Source organism: Polypterus senegalus, chromosome 2 (genome assembly GCF_016835505.1).
Source record: "Polypterus senegalus isolate Bchr_013 chromosome 2, ASM1683550v1, whole genome shotgun sequence".
Classification (NCBI taxonomy): domain Eukaryota; kingdom Metazoa; phylum Chordata; class Cladistia; order Polypteriformes; family Polypteridae; genus Polypterus; species Polypterus senegalus.
Genome location: NC_053155.1, coordinates 132,988,546 through 133,016,196, shown reverse-complemented (window position 1 = coordinate 133,016,196; position 27,651 = coordinate 132,988,546). Strand labels below are relative to the sequence as shown.

Sequence of the window (27,651 nt, the reverse complement as noted above, 5' to 3'; positions counted from 1 at the left end):
GGCTCCTGGTGCACGACAATTCCTGGCCTCATGTGGTGAGAGTATGCAGGCAGTTCCTGGAGGATGAAGGAATTGATACCATTGACTGGCCACCACACTTTCCTGACCTAAATCCAATAGAACACCTCTGGGACATTATGCTTTGGTCCATCCAATGCCACCAGGTTGCACCTCGGACTGTCCAGGAGCTCAGTGATGCCCTGGTCCAGATCTGGGAGGAGATCCCCCACAACACCATCTGTCATCTCATTAGAAGCATGCACCGATGTTGTCAGGCATGTATACAAGAACACAGGGGCCATACAAAGTGCTGCGTACAATTTTGAGTTGCTGCAATTAAATTTTGGCAAAATGGACTAGCCTGCCACATAATTTTTTCACTCTGATTTTTGGGGCGTCTTTGAATTCAGGGCTCTGTAGGTTGATCATTTTCATTTCCATCAAACGATGTGGCATCCTTTCGTTCCTAACACATTACCCAGTCTATATCAGTATAGATATCCAGGAGGATTTCTTTTTCCCATTGAGATCTGATGTGTTTTCAAAGTGTTCCTTTAATTTTTTTGAGCAGTTTATATTTCAATGAATCAGATATTGTATGCATGTTCTCGAATTTTTCAGACACTCTTGTCAACAGAGGGGACTGGGCGGTCTCGTTGCCTGCAATCCCTGCAGATTTTATTTTTCTTCTCCAGCCGTCTGGAGTTTTTTTTTTTGTTTTTTTTGTCCACCCTGGCCATCGGACCTTACTCCTTCTCTATGTTAACTAATGTCTTATTTTAATTTCTTATTTTGTCTTTTAGTTTTCTTTTCTTCATTATGTAAAGCACTTTGAGCTACTTTTTGTATGAAAATGTGCTATATAAATAAAGGTTGTTGTTGTGTTGTTAAATTTCCACAGTGTCTCTACAAAAAATAGACCACATGCTGGGATATTTTATGCATTCAAATATGTTTGTTTTCCATTTCTGGCTAAATGATTTGTGTAAAAAAAAAATAATAAGAAAATAAAATATATGAAAAACAACCAGAAATCTTATTATTTATGACCACAATCAATCAAGTTGACATACCATTTAGAAGTAGCTATAGAAATCATACTATTTTACAAAATTACTTGATAATTGTAGTCATTAGTTTAGAACTTATTACGTATGTTATAAAATTTGCTAAGTGTTCTCAGCTGAACATGTTACTTATGCACAAAATCAAATTACAGGGTACAATTTTATGAACAGATAGGAAAAGATCAAACAATAGGCAGATCGTATTTATTAAATGCTACTTACAATTCTATTTTAGTTGAATATAAGATGAATTATGGTAATAAAAATATCTTCTAAGAAAGGATCAAAATAGATTAAAAGTGTAAAACTCTAAACACATTTACAAATACACTCAGTATTAAAAGGCACCAAATGCTCTGCAATCTATTAAACTATTTTCCTCTCTTTTTTTCTGAATAATGTATATTTCAAACAGACTCTTAACAGCAATATGTAATAGAAGTTTATTCTTACCTGTAGCTGATAAACAACAAAAAGGGAGAAAAGAGAGACAGAGAAGTTGTTGCAACATCATGGTGTACTGAAGTGTTTTTTTGTAAATCCCAGCATAGGCTCTGACGTCCAAAGTTCACTCTGGCCACATTGCTTGGATCAGCTAGAACTATTTGTTACTCTGGGGTCCTGACATTACCAAGGCTAACTATTTTCTGTCAACTCCCAACGGGACAATTAGACATTTACTTGGGGACACAGAAGGTTTATTTTCAATACAAATGGTTTAAATGGATTTTTACCTAAAAGGCTATTGTGTAGTGTAGGTTTGGTGAGTATCTGAGAGGGACAGATTGGAGAAATCATGAACAGGCAGAAAAGAGGGTTTCACTATCTCTAATACAATACTCCCATCCCACTCTCTAGCTTAAAGATAATTGTTTAAGCAATCAATCATGTTACTTTTAATCTACCCCTGACCCCACCCCTTCAATCTGACGACACAGAAAAGAGGTGTCTTACAGGAGGCTGGCATTATTTACCTGACAAACACTCCAGAGGTGCCCCTTCTCACATTTGTACAAATGAAGAACTGATCCTTCCCTTTTTTATTTAAAAGAAAAAAACTGTTACATTTTGCCAACTGGTAAATGTGGTTTTCCCCATTTGGATCCCCAATTGTTTTCATTTTTCTTTTGCTTTTTTCACAGTAGGCATCTATACACATAAAAATTCTTATCTTTTTATTATTCCATATTTTCTCCATCGTCATCACAATACAAGCTTTGCTGTCTGTTTTTCTACTTTTGTTATTTCCTTATTTAATCTTCTCTCATTTTCATTTATTATGCCTCATCAGAGGGTAGTGTTCCTTGTAACAGTATTTTACTTTTTTTCTTTATAAAAAGTCTTCAAAACCACTTTTGTAATAAACAAGTGCACATTTTCTATGACTCTGTAACTCAGTTATATAAGAGATAAGGAGTCCTGATGTTCATTTCACTTTCAGAGGGGATATGGGGTTTTGTTTATCTTGGCATGAAGTATCTGTTAGTTAAAAAGCGGGATAATGGCTTATAAACTTTGTTGATTTCTAACGTAATCCTGACATTACAAATTCACAAATTAATACTGAATTTATCAGTGTTGTGCTGTGGAAGGTGTGGGATGCATGCCTCCCAAAGTATGATCCCCTTTCTGTGCAACAAGATTCTTTTTAGTGATGTCCCACCCCATGCCACTTGCCGGCTACTGTGCATGACCTGTTAGTGTGTCTGCCAGGCCTAATGACTCACCATCAGTTGGTCCTAAGGGTGCTACTGTGCCCCAATTCTTTCTGCTACTGAATTACTTCTCTGTAGTTAGGTATCACTTGGCCCATGGCAGTATTACACCCTTCACCTTGGGCCTAATCAACACTGATCAAAGGACCCTACAGCTCTTAGGGGATGTCTCCTGCAAACCCTTCTTATCTGAAAGCTAGAGCAATAACCTAGCCAGAGGAGAAGGTGGTCTCAATTTATATATTCATTAACATATTATACATCATATCAAAGCAGACGCAAAAAGGTGCAACAAATTACATTATATGACCTGAGTTCCAAGTAGCAAATGTTAGTAGGCAATAGGAAGTTTCAGTCTCTGTCCTCTGAGGTGGCCAGCCCTTGCAGTAAAACAGTTACATCTTGCTTATAGCTGTCTGCCTCCCTTCTTCCAATGGTCTGTGTTACACGCACTTGCCAACCCTTTGTAGCTCTCTCTCAACGTCCTTCGCTTTGTGCCTGTATCAATTCATTCCCAGCTTTAGTTTTCTTGCATTTTTTTCATGTCCACTTCTTCAGTAGCTGTTCAGCACTGGCAGCAACAAGACAAGGTTTCCAGCATGTGACCCTTTGCAGATAAGCTGTGGTTGAGAGACCAGACAGCTGCCCATGAGCCCAGCTCATGGCTAGTGCATGCCCTTTGTTTAACCATATCTTAAAACATCTTAGCCTTTAACAACTATTTGCTATATTTTCAAGCGTAATACAAACATAGTAATAAATGCATCACTAGTCTAACAGAAAAGTATACCATTATCACCACAGTTATTTTAATGTTTAAACAGTGTGAAATGATCAGACTCGACACACTCAAAAAGGTTTGGGGCAGCCACCCGTGTATTATCCCTTGCTGCAATGGGTTTTGAAAATAAGACTGATATATCTTCAATGGTGTCCAAATAAGAACTGATGGCTGGTTGTACAAATGGCGGCTTTAAATGGCAAGACCAGAAGTGATATACAGAAACTGGAAGTGATCTTCTTTTTGACGTCATAACTGGAAGTGACATTCTTTCAGGAGTCGGAACCAGAAGTGACATTCTCCTAGGCACTGGAACCAGAAGTGGTGTTCTTTCAGGCACCAGAACCAGAGGTGACGTTCTTTCAGGCGCTGGAACCAGAAGTAATGTTCTCCTAGGTGCCAGAACCGGAAGTGACGTCTGGTCTGCAGAGACAACAGAAGAAGGTTTAGTGCACCCTGCCACCCCCTGGCCTGGCGTGGAATTACCCTCACATGCTCCATACAACTTCCTCCAACTCGCATGTGAGTGACAACAGATATTTACTTAGATGTGACATGGTGTTAATGTGACTGGGGTGGGTTATCCATGAAGATTAACAAAGGGGGGCAGTTCCTCAACACTCTTTTGAAATAAATTTTGCTTTATAGAAAGGGCTATGGTGTGCATTCCTGGAGTTCACTAATGGCACCTTTATAACTTTAGATAATTGCACTTTCAGCCATTCAAGTGAAAGATGCAAAACAAACTGGCACATGTAAGGAAGTCTGCCTGCATGCTCTGTGTTTTGTGTATTCACCTCAAGACTACAACATATGTTTGCAGATAAAAATTCAACCACTTCCTTTCCTGGTACATCTGGGATCTGTAATATATATAGTATATGGTGCCGAGGGGTGTCCACAATTTCAAATCTTACGACCAAGGGTTCATCCTCAGACACTATGTTTCTATGATAAAATCTAGAAGCACCTCTGCCCAATTTTGACCATCACCAGTTTAACTGAAATCAGCCAACATTCTCTTTTCATGCTGAAAGAACCAGGAATTGAGCTTCGTCAATTACAAAATGAATGGTAACGTTTGATGTAATTATCCTATGAATTTTTAAGCAGCATTCAGGCTGAGGACTGACTAGCTCTACTGAAGCTGTAAGTTGGCCTGTTTACCCATCCCAAATTGTTAATCAGTATGCCTAATGTTAATGTCTGCAGCATCCCCTAAAATTTCTGCTCTGTGGCCATGCAGGGTGTGGCTGTTATCTGCTTCTGCACTCACTTATATTTGTCAGTCTGCCTAGGCAGACTGTGATGCAGCACTTTTGGATGTATTATCTGTTACAGCAATTCCCTTTGGCAGTGAAACAACAGCAAGTGTAGGACTCTGGTGTATTTTCAGTTTTACAACAGCTATAAGGCTGAAATTATCTTTTTTTTTATATGTTCTGTCATTTAGTTAAGCAATGTCTAGTAAATTATAGGCTTGACTTTTGCTGTTTGAAATCCTGTCATCCCCTAGGCACAGAGTATTCTAAAGAAATGCTATCAGTGAAGACAGAAAGGTCAATCAAAAAGTAAAGGCGATTTTAAAAGCACACAGTAACCACAATAGATAGAAGTTAAAACAATACAACACGTTCGCAAAAGGCTTGTGGGTAGTGTGGCCTGAATGAGGCGCTCCAGCTCCCCAAACCTGACACAGACAGACATGGGCACAGGTCTGGCACAACACACACACCTTTATTACACTCTTTCCTATGCATTTCCAACACCAAAGCACAGTACAGAAGCCCAGGAATAAACACAGTAACAAGAAGCACAGCACTTTCCTTCTATCTCTGTCTTCCTTTTCTCTCTGCTGCCTTCTCCTTCCTCCAGCAAGCTTCGTTCTCCTTCCTCCCGACTTTGGCTCAATGAAATGAAGGTGGCGAGTTGCTTTTATCCTGCACAAGAAGGCCCATGAGCATGGTCTGGAAGCACTTCCGGGTGAGATGGTAGTCCAACGAAGTAGGGCACTGCAGCCCCTGAAGCACCCCCTGGCAGCACCAATGTAACCCAGCAGGGCTGAATAGCAGGACTCAACTTCCCATGAAGCCCTGAGGAAATCTATGATGTTGCATTAGCCCAGGGGAGCTGCCATATAGTGTTCCGGGAGAGGTAATGGCCTATGACTGTTCTTTTCTATCCCCTGGTCCTTCCATTATGGAGGTGTCCAGGCCAGGTAGGGACCCTGGCCATCTGCCGCAGTAGTATGAACATACATAAGGCAGCGCTTTGCTGTTAGTCTAACTGAAGTTAAGGTCAAATAAACATCTACTGCGGAATTGCACCATTGCCAAACAATGCACCATAGTAAGATTTCTTTGGGGAGAGGGAGTGAAACCTCCAGAAATTTACCCAAGAAATTAGCATCTCATCAAAAGCTTGGCTGAGATATTCCTGACCTTTTGGCTAGTTCCCTGAAAAGTGATAACAAGTAGCAGATAGAAACTGGCAAACTGAAAGGTTCTTTGCAAATACACAGCACTGGCGCTCTTAAAGGGGAACTATAATAGAGTCTATACATCATATTCATCACTTTTGAGGTTTAATATGTTTGTCACATCAGTGCACATTATAATAATGACTTGGTGATATGAATTATTATATGTGTAAGTAGTTATTTAACTAGTTTGGCTGCATCTCCCTACTTTAATCAAGGGTATTGTTTTTTCACAATTTCTCTGAAATGTTGCATATGCACAGGTCAGAGTTGCTGTAAATATGAGCATGTTCTTCCAACAAGTTTTCTTTTATAAATCCTGACTTTTGAAGAAGAGTACTTAAAGTTTAATAGTCATTAAGTTTTATCAATCTGACCCCAGGACATTAACATTTTTTGGAAGCTATTCCTGTTTAACTTTGGCTTTGTGCTTCAGGTCATTGCCTTGTTAAAAAACAAATCTTCTCTAAAAGTGCAGGTTTCTTGCAGACTGTACTAGAGTTTCCTTCAGGATATCTATTAATTTTTCTTCAATAATTTTGCTGTCTACCTACAAAAGACTTCCAGGACCTGCTGCAGAGAACTATCCACATAGCATGAAGCTGCCACTACTACGTTGGATGGTGTGTTTTTGATAATATGCAGTGTTCGAGCAAAAAGGTAAATTTTGGTCTCATCAGACCAAATAACCCTATTGCAGCTGACTTCAGAGTCTTCCATGTGTCTTCTGGTGAACTCTAGCTGACATGTTATGTGCATTTTTCTAACTGGTGGCTTTCTCTTTGCCACTTTTCCATAAATCTGAGATCGGACAACAGTTGCTATCTGCACAATATCTTAGATCTCAGCCACTACAGCTTGTAAATCCTTCAGAGTTATCAAAAGTCTCTTGCTGGTTTCCATCACCAGTCTTGTTCTTCCATGATCACTCAGCTCTTTTGGACAAATTTACAGCTGTGCCATACTCTTTCCATTTCCTGATGATTGACTTATCTGGACTCCAATGAATATTCAGTGAATTGGATATTTTCTTGTCTCCATCCTCTGACTTGGGCTTTTCAGATACCTTTTTACAGACTTCCTTGGAGTGTTCTTTTGTCTTCATTGAGAAGGTTAGGCCACCATACTAATTGACCACAAGATGCACCTTCTAGATATACTGCACTTGTACTACAATCATCACACAGAGAGGTAGTGTCCATTGAATTAATTATGTGACTTTCTAAAACTAGCTGACTGTACCACTAATGATTTAGGGGTGTTATATTAAAGGAGGTGAACACTTTTGTGATTGTCCTGGAGAATACAATTGTCATTTTTTGAAATTGCCAAATGCTTATATTAAGTTTTTTCATTTTGGTCAAATATACCAGAATGAACTATAAAGGGCCTAATTTACAAAGGAATTTATGGGACTCTTTAGGCAATTTACTAACTAATGCACAGAGGCCCTTTACATTGAAAGCATCCTCTGTTGTACACGAACAATTTATGACTTAAATACATTTGCACATTCTTTCTGTATTGTGCCAGTAATTTATAACTTTAATGCATCCCTTTTGTAAATCCAGGGAATTTATACTTTTAGTCTAAAGTGGTCAGACAAGTTTTATAAATGAAACAAGACAGTAAGACAATGTACACATACTGTACATAAAGGATCAGTAGAGCCATCCTTCACTAGGATAGCTAGGCAATCATATGTGTGTAATATCATGTAGTCTGTATCCTTGTATGTACTTTAGACATAAATAAAGGCCCATCTGTGGTACCAGCAGTGACAACATAGGAAGCAATACAGTCACATCAGAAAGAGAGAGAGAGAATTTTATCTGGATACTGAAAAATGTAACTTATGCATCACTCCATTTGCTGAATCAAAAAACCACCCAGGCCAGCATCCATTTTTGGGACTGCTGTGTTGGCTGGAATTGGCTCCAGCAGACCCCCGTGACCCTGTAGTTAGGATATAGCAGATTGGATAATGGATGGATGGATGATTTTCAGTATGCTTTCTAGGATGATATATATATACATACTAGCAAAATACCCGCGCTTCGCAGCGGAGAAGTAGTGTGTTAAAGAAGTAATGAAAAAGAAAAGGAAACATTTTAATAATAACGTAACATGATTGTCAAAGTAATTGTGTTGTCATTGTCATGAGTGTTGCTGGCATATATATATATATATATATATATATATATATATATATACATATATATATACACATATACAAATATATACATATATATACACATATACATATACATATATATATACATTGTCACAAAACGAGACAAAGACAGATAATATATATACTAATAAAAGGCAAAGCCCTCACTGACTGACTGACTCATCACTAATTCTCCAACTTCCCATGTGGGTGGAAGGCTGAAATTTGGCAGGCTCATTCCTTACAGCTTCCTTACAAAAGTTGGCAGGTTTCATTTCGAAATTCTACGCGTAATGGTCATAACTGGAAGCTATTTTTCTCCATATACTGTAATGGAGTTGAGCTCGAAAGCCATGGGGGGCGGAGTTTCGTGTGACATCATCACACCTCCCACGTAATCACGTGAACTGACTATCAACGCAGTACGTAGAAAACAAGGAAGAGCTCCAAAAAGCGCTTAAGAAAACATGCATTATATAATTGAGAAGGCATCGAAACAATAAGAAGCGAGCGAGTGACATATACAACCATATTCATGAGTGCTGCTACTTCGGAAACAAAGCACGGTGTAAACCTAAAGTTTAAACTAAGTTCATAAACAGGCTGCCGCTGGCGTTTGTCATGCCCACGGGTAATGCGGGATACAAGTTTAATGAGAGGACGCAAGATATAAACGAGAGTTTTGATCACTTTGTAACTAAGTTAAAATTGCAGGTGAAAAGCTGTGCTTATGCAAATTCCGAGAGACTGTGTTTGTGGGGGATTGACAGTTAAGGCGGGTGGGGGACTCACGTCATCATCTGCCCTCCCATTCACCTTATTTCGCACTGAGCTGAGCTCCGCGGCTAACGCCGTCTTACGGAAGCGACTTTGTGACGCTGCCACCAAATACTCACAGAAAAATCCACAAGTTAATACACACGCTGTCTCTAGAGTTTCTCCACACTGAATCCTCCAGGCACTACTTACAAAAGGTTACATTGACAATCGTGTTACGTTATTTTTAAAATGTTTCCTTTTCTTAGCACAAGCACAGCTGAGAAGCTTTGATGCATGTGCTCCATAACATGTTAAAAAATAATGCATTTAATCACACTTTGCATTCCAAGCAAAGGGGAACTTCTGTCAATGCAAGATTTCCTGGTACACCGATTACATTGATCAGCGCTTCCCGATTCATTTTACCCTCACACCCCCTTGGTTTGAGAAGAAGTATGAAAAATATGAGGTTAACACAGAAAACAGATCACCAATTGAAGCTTTATGAATAATCGATACTTTATTCGCCATCAATAATTGTTTTGGTAAAGCCATACTCAGTGTAATCCTCCTTCCATTTTATAATTTTTCCGCCACTAGCCATGATTAAATGAACGGTAAAAAAGTAAGATCAAAGCGAGGGTGACTTTTTCAGGCAGGCAGGCTTACAGCTCAATAGCTCGAATTTGGATATAAGTAGGTTCTATTTAGTCGCCAGAAATATCTTTGGTAGGAATGGAAGTTGAATTTAGTCTTTAAATTTCTATGGTAAAGAAAAAGTTATGCAATGATGACTAAATTTAACTATATAAAGTCAAAACTTGTATATATAAAGTCATTCCCGAATATATAAAGTCAAAACTTGATTATATAAAGTCACTGTCGGAATAAATAAAGTCAAAACCAGAGTATATAAAGACGGCGTTGGAATATTTAAAGTTAAAACTTGAATATATAAAGTCAGCGTCGAAATATATAAAGTCAGCGCTGGAATATATAAAGTCAAAACTTGAATATATAAAGTCATTCCCAAATATATAAAGTCAAAACCAGAGTATATAAAGACGGCGTTGGAATATTTAAAGTTAAAACTTGAATATATAAAGTCAGCATCGGAATATATAAAGTAAGTGCTGGAATATCCATCCATTTCCCAACCCGTTGAATCCGACCACAGGGTCACGGGGGTCTGCTGGAGCCAATCCCAGCCAACACTGGGCACAAGGCAGGAACCAATCCTGGGCAGGACACATGCATCATTTTCAAAACATTAACCAAACAGTGTTTTTTTAATTTATTTTTCTGAATACGTTTCTGTTAACTTAGTTAAGTTCAGAGTCGTTTCAATCAAAATATTTTGACTTTGACTTTATATATTCAGGAGTGAGTTTATATTCTCCGATGTTGACTTTATATAATCAGGAATGACTATAAATTCCGACGCTGACTTTATATAGATATAGATACAGATAGATAGATAGATAGATAGATAGACAGGCAGACAGGCAGGCACGCAGGCAGACAGACAGACAGACAGATAGATAAGTAAGTAAGTAAATTAAATAATTAAAAAATATTAACACACACTTTGGCCTGAACACACATTGGAATGACTAGAAAACAAGAAAATTAAAAAGAAAGAAAAGTTATAAATTTGACAGCCCCAGTCCCAGTCAGGCATTATACAGGCATATTGCTGTTGCTATAAAGGAGCCCCAGTAACATTTCTTGACACACTTCTGCTGAATAATTTTTGGCTAAATATACTATCTGTTAGTGTGTCAGAGAGAGGATGTGCAGTATTGTTCATAAAGGCACTCACTTTTACTTTAACTCACTCCTTCATTACAACCTCAAAGGGATCCAGAGCGTGTATAAATGAGCTTGCCCTTCTAATTAGCTTGTTGATTTGGTGGGCTTCTCCTGAAGTGATGTTACCAGCCCAGAACATTACAACGTACAAAATCGCACTGCCCATCATAGAGTTGTAGAAGAACTTCTATTGGAATTATTATACTTTAATAAATGCAACATTGCCTTCACGTTTCAATACTTTTATCTTTATATATAGATTGACTGAAGTTATAAGGTAAACATTAGGGTACCTGGTGTAGGGGAGAGTGCCCTTTGCTCATCCCAGCAGGGTTATATCAAGACTGAGAGGTCACATCTCAGTATAGGAAGAACAAGTGCAATAGAAGTAAGACACCATTTAGTTTGTAAGTGGCATATAACCAATAGGTGTATAAGCCATATTGGAGATACTGAGTCCCTGTGTGGAGTACTAAGGAGTGATGGGCATTATAGACATCACTTATAAGCACAAGAAGTCTGTGGCAATGTGTGATTTTAATAAATAATTGTGAGTCCCAGAGTGTGCAGGCTCTAAGTAGGTGCAGGTGTGTGTGATCGCACAATCGCTGCTCTGAGGTTAATTGGGGTGCGAGGGGGTCGGTCACACCTCAGGGCAGGTGGAGGATAGCACCTGCGCCCAAACAGGGCTAAAACAGTAGCCTGAATGGCAGAGGAGGGAGACAAGAAAAGAGAAAAAAAAGAAAGGGAAGAGAAGGAATGGAGGGTAAGGGTGTAAGAAAGAGGCAGAATAATGAGAAGCCTGTACCCAAGGAAGTGGGTGGCAAGGCCTGTGCTTGACAGTGGGGCTGAACAAGGGGCGTTTCTATTAAGCAACACAGGGGAGTAGGAGCGGCCCCGTTGTACAGCATCTCCATTTAGACATTGAATGACTGGCTGAGGAGATGTAAATGGGGTTTGGAGTGAAGTTCTACAGATTGTGAGGAACTGGTGGTGGGAACCTGAACCAGGGATTAATGGTTGACTGCACCTGTCGGCGGGCTTGCGATTGTTTTAAAAAAAGATTCTACATGTATTTTAACCTCAATTTTACTGGATCAATTTGTTGATTTTAATCTCCAATTTGCATGTCATTTTAAAGATTATTTATTATTTAAAGACTTCTGTGCTACACTTTACAAACACTATGGTTTATTTTTAAATAAAAGCATTAGACACTGTGCACCAACCCCTTACTGACTATGTGCATTCTCACTTGTTGTGGATCATCCTTGGGTATGTTATGGGCAGTTCCAGACTCAACAGACTCCCCGAAGCAATAATAGATTAAGGAGCCAACACAAACAGTCACAAGTGACTGGCAATTAGCCATTATTCAAATGTATTTATGTGAATAGGATCTTTGTGTGTGTATGTTAATGTTAAAATGCAACAGTACACCAATCTAGTAACGTAACAAATTTGGCGAGTCTCACCTATCCCTCGATAATACAGTGATAAATTATTTTGAACTTTACATTTGTTATTAATTTAGATCATGTTTCAAAGATCTGTTTTCACTTTCACATTAAACTGGATTTTACTGTTCATCAATATTAAAAAAGCCAAATTACATCCACTGTGATTGTAAATCTCATTTTGTTGTGTATTTCCATGTCACATTTTGATGTACTTGAACTAATTACATTATTTAATTGGCATGTTCTCTCGATAAAGGTGTCTTCAATTTTGGTAATAATGTCTAATACATACTATTAATGGTAATGACCTTAGTGTGCGGCCTGCCCATTTTGTCTATAAAATATGTGTGCTGTATAACAAAACTGGCAATGGCAATGTTAGCTCTTTTGGAGGATATCCCTAATGGCAGGCTGAGATCGTCATGATTTTTTGGTTCAATATGATTAACAGATTATAAGCTGATATAGACTTACTCGAGCTGACAACTTGGGAGTTGTGTACTAAATTGAAGTCTACATTTCAAAGACCATAACACTGAAACCACCCACACACTGTTATTACAGGTTTAAACAACCATAGGGTATATGGTGATGGGCACCTTTCAGCATGAACTTGCACTCATCCCTGAGCCATGTCATGCAATCTATTTAGTATGGTATAAATAAGATGCCACCCAGATACATCTAATTTCCGTATGGTCAGTGAAAGCAAGGTGAGATCAAAAGGCAGTTTGTAGACATTTTTGATTTTTCCTAATGTAACTGGCACATTTCGTCACACATGTTGTGATAACAGTCACCATCACTGAATGAATTTGCTTTTGTAAACTGAAAACACTTTCATCCAAGTAATATACAACTAATATGTGATGCTCAAATGCAACTGACTAACATTGTTGTGAGGTGACCCGAATCAATCTGTGATTCCTTCATTTTACCAAACAGCAGTGTGGGAAGCAGACTTCAGGGTCTGTGTTGGCCTGGCCTAATTGATAGGATTGCAATTAAGTTTTGTAAATTACAGATATTTTGTATATAATAGGTGATTGTGAGTACACCACAAGAGAGGGGCAATTTGAGCAATAAAGTGCTTATGCACGTCTGCGAGGATAGGAAAATGTTACACATGAGCCTCCAGATGTAGTAAACCGTAACAAAACATTCTCATACCCTAGATATCAAAGCCTATAAATCGATTATTTGATTTTAAAACATCTTATTGTATAATTTTCCTTTGACTGCTCCAAATGCACTGACTGTTTTATGCGCGCTTAACAAATACTATATATTCACTACGTCAAAAGAGTTTTGATATGATTACCTTCAGACTTCACATCGAACTCTGTTTTTACTTACAACATGATTTATCGTTATTACTAAAAAGACACATAAAATATGCATCCTCAAGAACCTGTGATCGAAACAATACCGATGTTGCTACTTCTTGTTTTACTGGCAGTTGGAAAACAACAGTTTGGTGCACCTCGCATGGATCAGCATGTTCTCATTACTATATCCTCTCAATGAACTTGGTATCCTTCAAAACTTGTAATACACACCGACAGCCTAAATCCCGACTTCTTCTGCAAAATAACTTGCAAAAAAGGATTCACTTCCAGTTCCCTGAAGTTTTCTACTTAAAAATTCCTGTCCTTGTTATACCTCCGACATTGTAATATCACACATTCTATTGTTCCTATCTTTCCACAATATTCACATAAGTCGGTGTTTCCGTATCCTATAAAGGGTTTAGAGCAGGGTGTCCAAATCTAAGTAGTGTTATCTATCGTTCATCATTTCTGTTCCACCCTGTACATTTTATTTCTTCCACTCTGTAATACCATCGTCCCTTCCTTTCTTCCGCCAATTGTTTTTGCCACCTTTCCTTCCTCATTTGCTTAACAGTACCTCTCACTTTAGATTTACTCGGACCAACATCAAACTGTATTGGTTCGTATTTTGCAGATTCTTTTGCAATTTGATCTGTTATTTCATTACCTTTAATACCAATATGAGCTTGTATCCATAAAAATGTTATACTGAGCCCCATCATTTGAATTTTGTATAATGTTAGGTTTTGCTATTTACATCCACTGAAGTACTATTGTCATTTTTTATCAGGCAACACCGAGGACGACTCGGCGTTACAAAATAATGACGTCACGAGTGGCACTACGGAAACTTTTAAGTGCCAAACCGCGTTTTTTTAAATGTTCCTTGTTCACTACAGTTGTGTTCTTTTATTAATTTAACAACACTCCTACAAAGCCGAAATTGGAGACAACAAACGAGCGTCGTTCAGTAATATTACATCTGTCAGGTTTGTTATTCTAAAGTCACATGAACTTTGTTTCCTGGCATATTTTTTGGGCAGTTTTTTTATTGGGGTCTGAAAGACAACGGAATAATGTTAGAATCAGGAAAACAAAACCAAAATAAACCTAAACAATAAGTGATCTGCCAAAAACAAAGCAATCCACGTGTTCTGGTGGGCAGACGTGTTTGCATTCGGTACTCGTTCTTTTAATGAGACGTGAAATTAACAGCGGAAATTATTTGTACTGTGACAGAGTGACATTTGTAAGCTGTCCGCGCAGTGATCGTTTTTCAGACAGACGATTGATTGCAAATTGCCTGGCATAAAAGTTGTAGAGTATTTTCTTTTGTTTTCTTTTCTGATAAAGAGTAATGAATGGAGTAAAGAGCACGTCAAAGAAAGCGAGAAGCAGGCAGCAGCAGTTGAGGCACACGTAGACTAACGTGCTTATTATAAGTGAAAAGAATCATAATGAATTATCAGGAGTATTAATAATAAACTGCTTTTTGAGGTAACAGGACGTATGTTTTGCTCTTACTATAAATAACCATCTTGCTACGTTACATTTGAAAAATGGATGTTTGTATAACAGGAAAGCATTGTTGATTTGTTGAAATTAGACACGATGTTCAGTGGTACATAAGTTAATTTTTTAATTTTATAGTGGCTTTTGCAGTTATGTCATATGTCAGTGATTACTTTATAATAGAATTTAAAAGCCTGTAGAAATCATGCCAGTCTTTTTACCATGAAATATCTTGATTTTCGCTTTTATCTTGTACTGAAGCTGTCGCTGCTTAGTATAAACCTCGTTCCTCTCAAAGTGTTGCTCACTTTAAAGAGTAAGGTCCTGGGTATGAGTTAGGGCAGCACAGTGGTGCATTGTTTAGCGCTGTGACGGACCCTAAATTGAATCATGCAATTTGGAGTTTCCAGTTTCTCCTCTTGTCTGCATGGGGTTTCCACCCACTTCCCAAAAGATCTGCTTGAAGGATAACTAGCAATTCTTTTTTTAATGTTATTGATTTTACTGTAATCATTCCATACAAATAGATCCATTTTTACAAAAAATAGGATTGAAAACAAATTAACTCCCACCACTGAGAAAGAGAGCATGGTCAATGGAGTAAAACTTAAAAGCTTGTAAAAATACATGAATTGATGAGTTTAATAGGTGGATAAATATAAATGGAGAAGAAAAAGAAATGGGAAGAGAGTTACCTCCTCCGTGCTTTAAGAGCTTATCCTAAAATATTATTGATTAGATCCTGCCAGGTTTTGAAAATGTTCTGCACAGATCCTCTAACTGAGAATTAGATTTTTTCCAATTTCAAATAGTATAAAACATCAGTTACTCACTGACTTAAAAGAGGAGAGTTAGGATTCTTCCAGTTTAGCAAAATACGTCTGCTTGCCAGTAGTGTAGTGAAGGCAATCACAGATTGTTTGTCCTTTTTCACTTTAAGCCCATCTGGAAGAACACCAAACACAGCTGTTAATGGATTAGGAGAAATTGTGACACCAAGGCTGTCTGAAAGGCAATTAAAAATTTTGTCCAGAATCGTGTTAATTTGGTGCATGCTCAAAACATGTGACCCAGTGAGGCTGGGACTTGATAGCAGCGTTCGCAGGTTGGATCTTGCCTTGAAAATATTTTGGACAGTTTTAAACGAGACAGATGTGCTCGATATATAATTTTGAGTTCAATAATTGTATGCTTTGCGCATATGAAGCTATAGTGAATTCTCTGCATTGCTACCTTCCACTCCTTTTCTGATATGTTGAGTGAGAGATCCTGTTCCCATTATCCTGTTGGATCTTTGAAAGGGAGGGACTTTAAAAGAGTTTTATATATTGCAGAAATGCTGCATGAGTCCTCGAAGCTGAGCAATATTTTTTCCAGCATAGAGGAATGTGGGAGATGAGGGAAATCGGGCAAGTTCTGTTTAACAAAGTTTCTAATTTGAAGATAGTGAAAGAAATGTGTTGCTGGAAAGTTAAATTTGGAATGTAATTGTTCATAGGATGCAAAGATGTTGTCTATATAAAGATCTCTAAGCAATTTAATCCCAAATGTTTTCCAGATATTAAAAACTGCATATGTTTGCGAGGGTTGAAAAAGGTGGTTCTCATGCAGAGGTGCCACAGATAAAAGATTCTCCATCTTAAAATGCTTTCTACATTGGTTCCATATTCTGAGTGAGTGAAGCACAATTGGGTTATTAGTATATTGGCGATAACTTGCATTTATTGGGGCACAAAGCAGGGAATATAAAGAAGTACTGCAGGATTTTATTTCTATTGTGGACCAAGCCTGTGTATGTTCATCTATTTGTGTCCAGGTTTTTATAGCTTGTATGTTTGCTGCCCAGTAATAAAACTGAAAGTTAGGTAGAGCCATGCCACCTTCTGCCTTAGGTCTTTGTAGGGTCGCTCTTTGGATACGTGGATGTTTTGAGTTCCAAATAAATGAGGTTATTGTTGAATCTAATTGCTTAAAAATGATTTATTGATGTATATTGGAATGTTTTGAAATAAAAAAGAAGCTTAGGAAGGATATTCATCTTAACAACGTTAATTCTTCCAGCTAGAGTGAGATAAAGGGTTGACCATCTATGCAAGTCTTGCTTAATTTTTTCCAAACATACGGCAAAATTTTGTTGATAAAGAGCTTTATGTTTACTTGTGATGTTTACCCCTAGGTATTTAAACTGATCTGCAATGATAAAAGGGAAGGTGTCCAATCTAATATTGTATGCTTGAGAATTCACTGGAAAGAGCACACTTTTATTCAAATTTAATTCTGAGACCAGAGATCTTTTGAAATTCTGTAAGTGCTGTTAAGACTGCAGGCACAGACAGTATTTTGTGGGTCTGACATATACAGTACCATATCACCTGCATATAGAGAAATTTTCTGTTCAAGTCCTTCTCTGATAATCCCTTTTATCTGGTAAGCATTTTGACAGTGAACTGTCAGTGGTTCAATGGTAATTGCAAATAGCAGTGGTGACAAGGGGCATCCTTGTCTGGTACCACATTCTAGTTTAAAGTAGTCTGAACAAATGTTGTTAATACAAACTGAAGCTTCTGGATTGGTATACAGTAGTTTGATCCATGCACAAATGTTCGGGCCAAACCCAAATTTCTCTAATGTAGTGAAAAGGTAGTTCCATTCAATCATATTAAATGCTTTTTCTGCATCCAGCAATAATAATATCTCTGGGGTGTTTGACTTTGCTGGTGAATATATTACATTAAACAGGTGTCGAAGATTGGAAGCTACAGTAAGTGTTGGCCTTTAATAAATCCAATTTGATCTTGTGATATTACTGAAGGCAGCACTTTCTCCATCTTTCTAGCTAGGATTTTGGAGAGTATCTTAACATCATTATTCAGAAGTGAAATTGGTCTGTATGATGCACATTGTAATAAGTCCTTATTTTGTTCAGGAAATACAGTGATTAATGCTTGGCGAAAAGTTTGAGGTAGAATTTGATTGTCTGTAGCTTCTTTAAATGTTGCTAATAAGAGGGGAGCTAGCTGAGTGGAGAATTTCTTATAAAATTCTACAGGGTAGCTATCAGGGCCTGCTGCTTTCCCGCTTTGAAGTGACTTTATAGCATCTAGTATTTCTGATAGCGCCAGAGGTTTATCCAGTTCCTCTGCACTAAAAGTATCTATTTGTGGTATCTGTAATGTATCCAGAAATGCATTGTGTGTTGTCTTCTTTAAACTCAGTAAAATATAAGGATTTATAGTAGTCTATAAATGTATGCATTATATTTTTATGGTTAATGATTTTATCTCTGTTCGTGTTGGTGATTGCTGGGATTGCATTGCAAACTTCTTTCTGTGGGAAAGATATGAAATAATCTGTCCTCCTAAGAAGGCCTTTAGAGTTTCCCAGAGTGTTCCTGCAGAGACCTCTGAGGATGTATTTGTCTCTAGGAACAAACTGATTTGTCTGGATATAAATTCTGTACAGTTCTTGTCTGCTAATAGAAGTGGGTTAAGACACCATCTGCGAAATGAGTGTGTGGGGCATAATGATTTTAGCTCCAAGATCAGAGGGGTATGGTTGGAAATAACAACAGCGTCGTACTTGCAACATTTAATCGTAAGCAAGAAATTATTATCTGTAAAGAAATAATGAATTCTAGAGTAGCAATGACGCACTGGTGAATAGAAGGAATATGTTGTTGAGTTTGAGTTTAGAAACCTCCAGGGATCTGATAGGTTGTGGTCAGTTAAAAACTGTGTAATTGTCATTGGAGTGTTAGATGTCATCCCCCTGTGACAGGAGATCTATCTAAGAGTGGATTTAAAACACAATTAAAGTCCCCAGCCATTATAATTTTATGAGTGTTCACATTGGAAATGGATGCAAATACATTTTGCATGAATTCCATATCATCAACATTGGGTGCATAAACATTTATCAAAATCACTTTACAGTTAAATAAATTGCACATGGCAATTACATATCTCCGTTCAGGATCATATACTACATCTGATACCACAAATTAGACTGTTCTATTTAAGAGAATTCCCACACCTCTAGTTTTCTTTGTAAAGCTGTAATTGAATATTTGGCCAGTCTAGTCTTTTTGTAGCCGGAACTGATCCTTGCTTAGTAAGTGGGTCTCCTGTAAAAATAAAGTTTTAGTGTTTAAACCTGTTAGGTGAGAGAATACTTTCTTTCTCTTTAATTCATGATTCAGGCCTTTAACATTCTAGCTAATGGAGACATTGATTCTGAATTTTTGATGTCATTTTATAGTCTTAACTGGAAGTGAGACAGCTTTAACCTTAATTTCCAATTTTCCCACGAGTTATTGCCATGCAGCCTATTGTTACATTGGTAGTTATAATTACAGTATTAGGATTAAAAGGATAGATTAGATATAGCTTGCTCTCTTTCTCTCCCCCCTTATCCCCCCACCCCCCCATTTTGCCTCCCCATGTGAGGCTGGACTCCACTTCACAAGGTCCCAGTCCTCTGACATAACTCTGACATAGAGAAAGAGCACGTCCAAAACAAAACAAGCCCCCCAGCAGCAGCGTTTGAGGATTAAAAAGTAGAGATATATGTTGCCGATAAAGTCTAAATACTATAAGCATAAATTATAATCTTCAACAGTCTTAAAATATTAAGACAGTAAACCTAGGGAATGGTGTTTAAAAGTGGTCTTGGATAAGCATAGTAAACCCAAATGCAATAATAACAATAACAATAAACCAAAGGTATGATGTTAAACAGTCTCCTTTAGAATAGTAAAAAAAATACTTTAATTTCTTCCACATGTATGCCTATAAATGTAATCAACAACAAGTGTTCGAGAAGAGAAAATGATGTATAATTATGGTACCCGTACCGTTGCAGGCGGATCAGACAGCAGGTAATATCTTCTTGCCATGACAGGATGTGACTCGTTATTGTATTTCAAAAAAGTTTTGGGATCAGCTTTTTTAATTCCTTCTCTGCTTCCTCCTTGCTTGAGAAGATGTAATATTTGTCTTGAATATCCACTTTCAGTTTGGCAGGATACAAGATATTGGATTTCCATAACCTCTGTTTAATGTTGTAAAAAGCTGCATGTTTAGCAGCTGTTGAGGGTGAGAAATCAGGGAAAATACAAATGTGGTTATTTTCAAATATAATATCTTGTTTCTTTCTAAGAAGTTCCATTACATTAAGCTTAAATTGTAATCTCTCGAAGCGGACAATTAGAGTCCTAGTTTTAGAGGTATTTGATCCACGTGTGCGATAAGCTGCCGCTATCTCGGTATCTGGTTTAAAGTCCTCTCCAATTATTTTTGAGAATAGTTCAGCTACAAATTTCAGTGGGTTTGGACTTTCACGATTCTCAGGTAGACCTTCATTTTTAATATTATTCTTTCTGTATCCATGTTCTATAGCTGCAAGTCTGTCTCCGAGTTTTTTGCATTTGGAATTCGTAGCTGTAGCTTTTCCATCAGAGGTAGATGCTGAATGTTCCGCTGTTTCAATTCGAATCGTGAATGTCTGCTTAACGTCTTCCAGCTGAACGGCAAGTCCTCTCAGTTTAGATGCAGAATGTTTTCCTAAATTGTTCCCAGCATATCTTTAAAGGTTGCATCAAAACGATTATATATACATTTTTCCAAGTCTTTATATCCTGCCGCAGCTCCAGCCGCAGCTTCTCATTTGTCTCATTTTGCAGCTTTTCGTTTGTCTAGAGCAAGTCATTTATTTCTTTCTTCATATTTTTGTGAATGTCTTTCATAAGCTCACTTATGGCCATGGCCATGTCCAATATTGCGATCATTTCCTTCAGTTCGGACAAATCGTTTCGGCTTTCGTGCTCCGCAAGTGAATTGACAAACCCCGGTTATAGCTGTTGCTTCCGGCTCGTGAGGAGTAGATGAAAGCACGGACTGCAAGGCCATTTCTACTTTCAAGTGATCTTCTGGAATCGGCGAGCTATCGTGAACTGTATCACTTGCACCTTCACTCCCATTTTCGCTCTCGACTGGAGATGATGCAGTGGAGCGGGGTCCTGAGAAGTCTGTGCTTTTGCCTGCCTGTTCCAGGTCAGTCTCTGAGAGGCCGTACCTTGCACTTGGGCTTGATGTCTGTCTCGACTTGGGTGTAGCTTTAAGTTTCCTTTCCATTTCTTTCTGCCCCCCTTTCTTGTTACTCATGTTTATACAGTATACTGTAGTAGAAACTCTTTGGGTTGGGTAAATGCAGGATACCTTGGGATAATAAGAAATAAGAGAGAAAATAAAACCACTGCTAACGGAGCTCCGCTTCAGACGTCCATCTCCCGTAACGTAAGAGACCAATAACTTTCAGTTCTAAATTGGATCAGTGTAAGTCTGAGGGATTGCATAAGGAGGTCCTGTGACGGACTGGCACTATAGCCGTTTTGGCTTTGTGCTCAGTGGGTTAAGCAGGTTTATGAATGCTGTTATTTTATAGTATAATTTAAACACAAGTTCAGAAATGACAAGAAATTACATAAATTGTGCCATGTGACCAAAATTTTGCAGAAATGATTTTTGAATGATAAAAATGTAAAAAGTGAACATTATACATATTGCCTATTGCTTCACTTGCATATTGATATGTTTTCTATTCCTGCTTTTATTTTTGACATTCTTATGAGGAATTTGAGCAGTCCTCACCTAATGTTGCAGTAAAGGAAGTAATTTTAAAAAGATCATTTGATTGGGGCATGCTTTGTATATATGTGCTTTGTGACAGAAGTGTTAAACACACAAGATACTGAAGCATGCTACAGGTTTTTCCAGCTCTGTAGTACTGAGGGGGAGGTTTGAGTCCACATAATGTAGGATGATTTTAGACTTTGTATGTTATGCAGTCTCAGTGTTAAGGATATCTGAGTAACATTATGACATACTTTGACCTACAAACATGTAACAATTCACTGTTTAAACATCTTGATAGTGAATATTAATTTGTCAAACAAATGTTCAAGTACTAAAATTGTCCATCCTAGAATGCTGTTATGATATTCGGCCATCTGAAGAAAAAAATGTCCAGAAATTGACTAATCAAAGTCATTGTAGAAGACAATATACAGATACTTCAATGTATTGCAAAGGCTCCCCAGTAGGAGATATATATCCACGCAGGTGGTGAATCAGTAATGCTGCTGCCTTGCATCATGGGTTAGTGTCCTGGGTCCTCCCTGCATGGAGAGTGCTTTCAGTATAATGAGAGAAGTGATATATAAATGTAAGGAATTATTATTAGTACAACATTACAGATGTGTTATGTATTATTAAGAAATACTTTCCCCAGTGATTTTTAAACCATTGAGTCTCTTTTCTGAAGCTAACTTTTACCATGATAAGGCCCCGGAAATTCAGAGGAGCCAATCTTGGCAGCCCTGGACACAATGCAGAAACCAACTTGGACTGAGACATGAGCCTTTTTGTGGTGCACACTCACTGACACCGACTCATACAGGGCCTTAAAGCCTGTATGACTTTGGAACATGGTAGGAAACATACTTCCATACTTCCTCATGACACTGAGAAGGCAGATTTCATATAGATACAAGTTAGGCCAGGAATATACTGTAATCCATTTCCCTGCAGCTGTGAAGTAGGAGTGCTAAACTTTGTTCTACTGTGCTGCCCTACAACAGTGTTACTAGTAATGATAATGATTACTAGTTATCGTGGTGGTAGCATACAATGTGTCTTTTTAGTGAGGACATAACACCCATTCTTCACCTTCAGTGGCTCCCTGTGTGCTACAGGATTGAATATAAAATTCTTTTACTAACGTTTAGCTTTAAACCACCTTGCACTGGATTATATCAACAGCCCCCTCCATCACTATGCGCCTGTCTGCCCACTAAGGCCCATTGATTATAGCAATCTCGTTGTACACCAAACTGACCTACGCTGTATGGATGACAGGGCCTTCAGCTCTACAGTGCCCAGACTTTTGAATGACCTCCCTAAATTAATTAGATCAGCTGACTTGATTGATTCATTCAAAAAACAACTTAAAACTCATTTACTCTGATTCAAAGCATTTATTTAATGTTTTATGTAGATATTATTTGTACTTTTTAATGTCTATACTTTGTTGTTCATACTGAATTTCTGTGACGCACTTTGAGCATAGGAAAGGTACTATATAAATGTGCTATTATTTATTAATTTGTGCAGTCATTAGTATACAAAATAAGTTGAAGTGGAGACATACAGCAGCATTTTAGTGATCAACACATAGTGATCTTGAATGCGGTTTTGCTCATACTGTGGGTTCAGCAGATAGACCAGTGTTTTATTTAACACATCTGCCTCTCAACTTCTTAAAAATTTCATCATATGAGAGTCATTTAACGCTTTTGGATGTGCATGTTTAGCAAGAGATTTGGTACTTGTTTTAAATTGAGAGATCTCTACAATGTGAAGTAGAATATTAGGCAGTGTTGCTCCAGCACAGTATTGATGCAGGCAACCACTGATTCTCTTTAGTTAAGAGAGTTTTCTGATTTTAGTTCTTTGAAGGACTGTTTTTGATGTTGTATTGATCCAAGGCAGGCTGACACCTAAGTCTTATCCATAATCTGGTCTGAGTCTGAGTACATGAAAAGCCCACAAAGATAATGAATGGGGCAGGTATCAAAACCAGGCCTTAATTTATGTTTTTTTTTTGTAATGACTATTAGTAAATAATATACAGTGAATGCTGTAATTAGTCCAATGCATTGAGGAAAAATAAAGAGTGGTATAGAGCAACACCGATCCTGGAGAGCAGCAGTGGCTGCAGGTTTTTGTTCTAACCCAATTGCTTAATTAGAAGCCAATCCTCACCATAACAGATCTTATTTAATTTCATGGCTTGTTAATGTTTTAACTCTACCATGTCAGTTCATTCTTATATCATAGTTTTTTTTACCTTCTCATATACGAAGTATAGGGAAAATATTGTAATCGTCCAAAGATTTGACATTTTAGACCTCCCTGACTTTCTCATATACAAAGTATAGGGAAAGTATTGGAATCCTCCAAAAATTCCATTTCAAGATTTTGATGAATCTCAATGTTTTAGACCTCCCTGAGTCCAAAAATGCCATTTTTGGAATTATATTTGTGTCTCTGTGTGTGTGTGTGTGTGTATGTATGTAAACACGATAACTTGAGTACGCTTTCACTAAGGTCAGCCAAATTTTGCATACAAGTATTATGTACAAAACATAGATTTCTTTCAACTTTTGGGCTTTTTCCGCTAACCGAAAGTGGTACTTTACCTTTTTTCCATGCAGCTGCAGAGTCTGATTTATTCAATTTTACTTTTATAATAATAGTGCAATATATAATTGATTTGATTTGTTGTTGATGGCTCTTTAATGTACATAATATTAAAATAATCATTTTTGTGCGGTTTAATCCTCAAATATCCATCCTCATATCTAAATATACGAAAAAGTCTAGGGATGACCACTGCCATATCATCCAAGTTATTTGAAGCCTAAAACAGATGAGTAATTTTCAGTTCTTCACTTTCTCTTCAGTTTCCTTCTGAGTACGTAATTAAACCAAATAGTGAATGATGGATACACATAGGTGGAAATGGAGACTAGCTAGATGTAGAACTGCTGGTTCCTTTGTTATATGCATCTTATTGCTAATAAGGAGCATTTAAAACAATGAAAACAGGGGGTTAAGGCTATAATAAGTAATCAATAGTTAAAAATCTTAATAAGCAACACAAATGAACCAGAATAATGTCACTTGAGCAATAAGTGCTTCATCACTAATGAATGATTTCTCATGAAGCAATTGGGTTGGAACAAAAACCTGAAGCCACTGCAGCCCTCCAGGACCAACGTTGTTTAGCCCTGATTTAAAGGGTCTGAGTCTTAAATAGCAAATAAATGAAAATAATTAGTATCAAAAACTAGTGACTAATTAAGACAATGGTTAGAATGAAAACCTGCAGCCACTGTGGCTGTCCAGGATTGGAGCTGGCCACCCCTGGTATAGAGATTTGAGATTTGCTTAATTCAAGGCCCAGCTTGCATAAATTGGACACTTAAAAACAAGTCTGCAATCTGTTAATTCTGAATTTATTGTTGAAATATGTTTTTTGTCATCTGTCCTTTTGAATTCTTGTCTTTTTATCCATAGTTTGTTCCACATCTTGAATGATAATAAATGATTTAGTTATTTGTTATAAATCAATCATACACAAATAGTTTTGTGGTTTTGTTGTTGCAAAACTGCTTGGAGCATAACATGAATGTTTTTTGCAATATTCTTTGTGAATAGAAAAAGGAAATGTGTTACTGTGCTTGTTTATGTCAGTAGGACTAAATGATATGTTCTAAAAAAAACACGTGAGTAATTTGGATTAGGAAGTATTAAACTGAAGACAAATAAGCAGTGGCTTAAGTTTCAGTCAAGTTCTTATTTGTTTAGTTTCACTTTAACTTTCTGCATACTAGTTAACAGTTTGTGAGAAAAGAAAGAGGAATGAATATATGGTTGGAATTTTCAGTTTAGAAATTATGTGTAATTTATATTTAGTTGCATATTGAAATTATTCACAGCAAATTGGACAAATTTGTTTTTTTAAATCAGGCGTGTTTGCTAAGTGGTTGCTAACATTTGTACAAATGCAATACTTCCACCCTCAGTTAGGAGTGCTGAGTGATTTGTGTTGACTCAGACTGAATTGTACATGATTTTCTAAACATGCCAGTGGTCTGTAGAATTGAGAGCTTGCATGTATGTAGGGAAGTGCATTCTTATATACTGTAGATAGATAGATAGTTAGAACTTTATTTGTCCCCAGGGAGAAATTTGGCTTTGTACAGAAGCTTTTTAAATTAACAAATAAGTACATAAATAGGTAAATAAATAAATATACACACACACTTTGGCCTGAACACACCCTGGAGTTACTATAAAGAAAGAAAAAGTTCTGAGTTGGCTGTCACAGTCCCAGTGAGGCATTATGCAGATGTATTGGTGTTGGTATAAAGGAGCCCCAGTAGTTTGTCTTAATATATACTTCTTGGGTTTGACTTTGTGTGAACTCTTTGACTGTGTTTTTAAACCTTTTTAAATGCAAGAAATTTTGTTTTTTAAATCAATTAAATTATTGAAAGAGTTTTTGTTATTTGCATTCGTATATAAAAAGTATTTGATATAATTGTTTTTCAGAAGCAATTTAAGACTAGCTTTTCTGTATAGTATGGAATTGTAAACATAGTGGTCATTATATTTATTGTTACTGTTTCTCTGTTTAAAATACTTTATTTAATTTGAACATGTTTCCTATTTTTAGTTTCTTGATGATGTCTGTTAAGCAGAGATCACCCAGAAAAACCAATGACTGGAAAGCTTTAGGAAATGACTCCTACCTCCCAAATCTGCTCAGCATATCACCTCATGATACAGTAAGGTCACAATTTGTTGTAACTATTAATATTTGTTTGTAGTGTGCTCCTGTAGAGTCACATAGATGTTTAAGAGTGTGATGGACCATGTTTGCTCATTGTTTCAGTAATTGTAAATTCAAAATGCAAATAAAAAGACTAAATGGTTTTTATTTTTGTTATGCTCCTCATTTCAAATAATCATTAGCCTTTACATTTGTAGAGTTTTATGGATATACATTTGGTCTTAGAAAGTATCTGTAACTAAAAATGGCCTACATGAATGTGAAATTAAAACACTAAGAAAACTACCAGCTGCAGTCATTAGATTTTTCTTCTCTTATTACATTTTTTCATAAGCAAAATAAAAAAAAAACAACTTTTGTGGTATTTTTGTCAGAGGAGGGTTTCTTTGATTGCAACCACTAAGGAAGAAGAATTGCGTGAAGAGATTCAAATTCAGATTGGTAAGTTTTACATTATATTCATTACATATATGGATATCCATGGTAACAGAAACAATTTCCAAACATGCATTGGAAGGTCAATGTGTAAAACAACATACATTGAAAATTTTACAATATTATGAAAAAGAAACAGACTTACTTAAACAACTACGCAGTCAATTATATTAACTTGGCTATTTATATTGCCGAGTCCAAGCATCAGCATATTGATGGGGAAGAAGAAGAAGATATAACTCAGAAGGCAGTTAATTGTAACATCAGGCAGCATTGAAAATTTATCATCTTGGAGGTCTGGAGTTTTTGTACCCCAGAGTGTTTTTAATCTAATTTATAGTCAGTGTTACGCTGTAACAAAAATTCTTGAATGAAGGAAGAATGTTAATTCATTGCAAAGTACTGTAAAAATGTATTAGTCTATGAAGTAGCTACTGTATTTGTTGGGGTTGACAGTATTGGCGTATACCCTTATCAGGGTTAGCATTATTCAGCAAAGTGTGGAGAATAAACTGCATGGCATCCTGGAGTATCTTACTTATCAGCTACAGGGCACCATTCTGTCTGTGAAGTGTACAGTCGTTAATGGAAAGTGACATCACTTAGGCATTCCTGTGAGATGGCAGCCATGTGTAGTTGGGCATTGTCTGGTTGGAAAAATCACAATAGATGGGCCTTTCCTAATGGACATATGCCAGGTCTCAGAATCTCC

The 27,651-nt window shown here is 37.2% G+C and overlaps 2 protein-coding genes across 2 annotated transcripts in view; one reads left to right on the top strand and one right to left on the bottom strand.

The window, feature by feature from the left end:
- Window positions 1-1,911, bottom strand: part of LOC120523371 (coagulation factor VII-like) — a 49,647-nt gene extending 47,736 nt beyond the window's left edge. Inside the window, exon 1 of the mRNA XM_039744637.1 lies at window positions 1,521-1,911. Coding sequence (XP_039600571.1) covers window positions 1,521-1,581 — 61 coding nt within the window. The 5' untranslated portion in view covers window positions 1,582-1,911. The remainder of the gene's footprint in view (window positions 1-1,520) is intronic.
- Window positions 1,912-14,442: 12,531 nt separating this feature from the next.
- setdb2 (SET domain bifurcated histone lysine methyltransferase 2) overlaps window positions 14,443-27,651 on the top strand; it is a 54,382-nt gene continuing 41,173 nt past the window's right edge. The window contains exons 1-4 of the mRNA XM_039746270.1: window positions 14,443-14,566; window positions 20,884-21,139; window positions 26,388-26,499; window positions 26,879-26,945. Of these exons, the coding sequence (XP_039602204.1) occupies window positions 26,395-26,499; window positions 26,879-26,945 (172 nt within the window). The 5' untranslated portion in view covers window positions 14,443-14,566; window positions 20,884-21,139; window positions 26,388-26,394. The remainder of the gene's footprint in view (window positions 14,567-20,883; window positions 21,140-26,387; window positions 26,500-26,878; window positions 26,946-27,651) is intronic.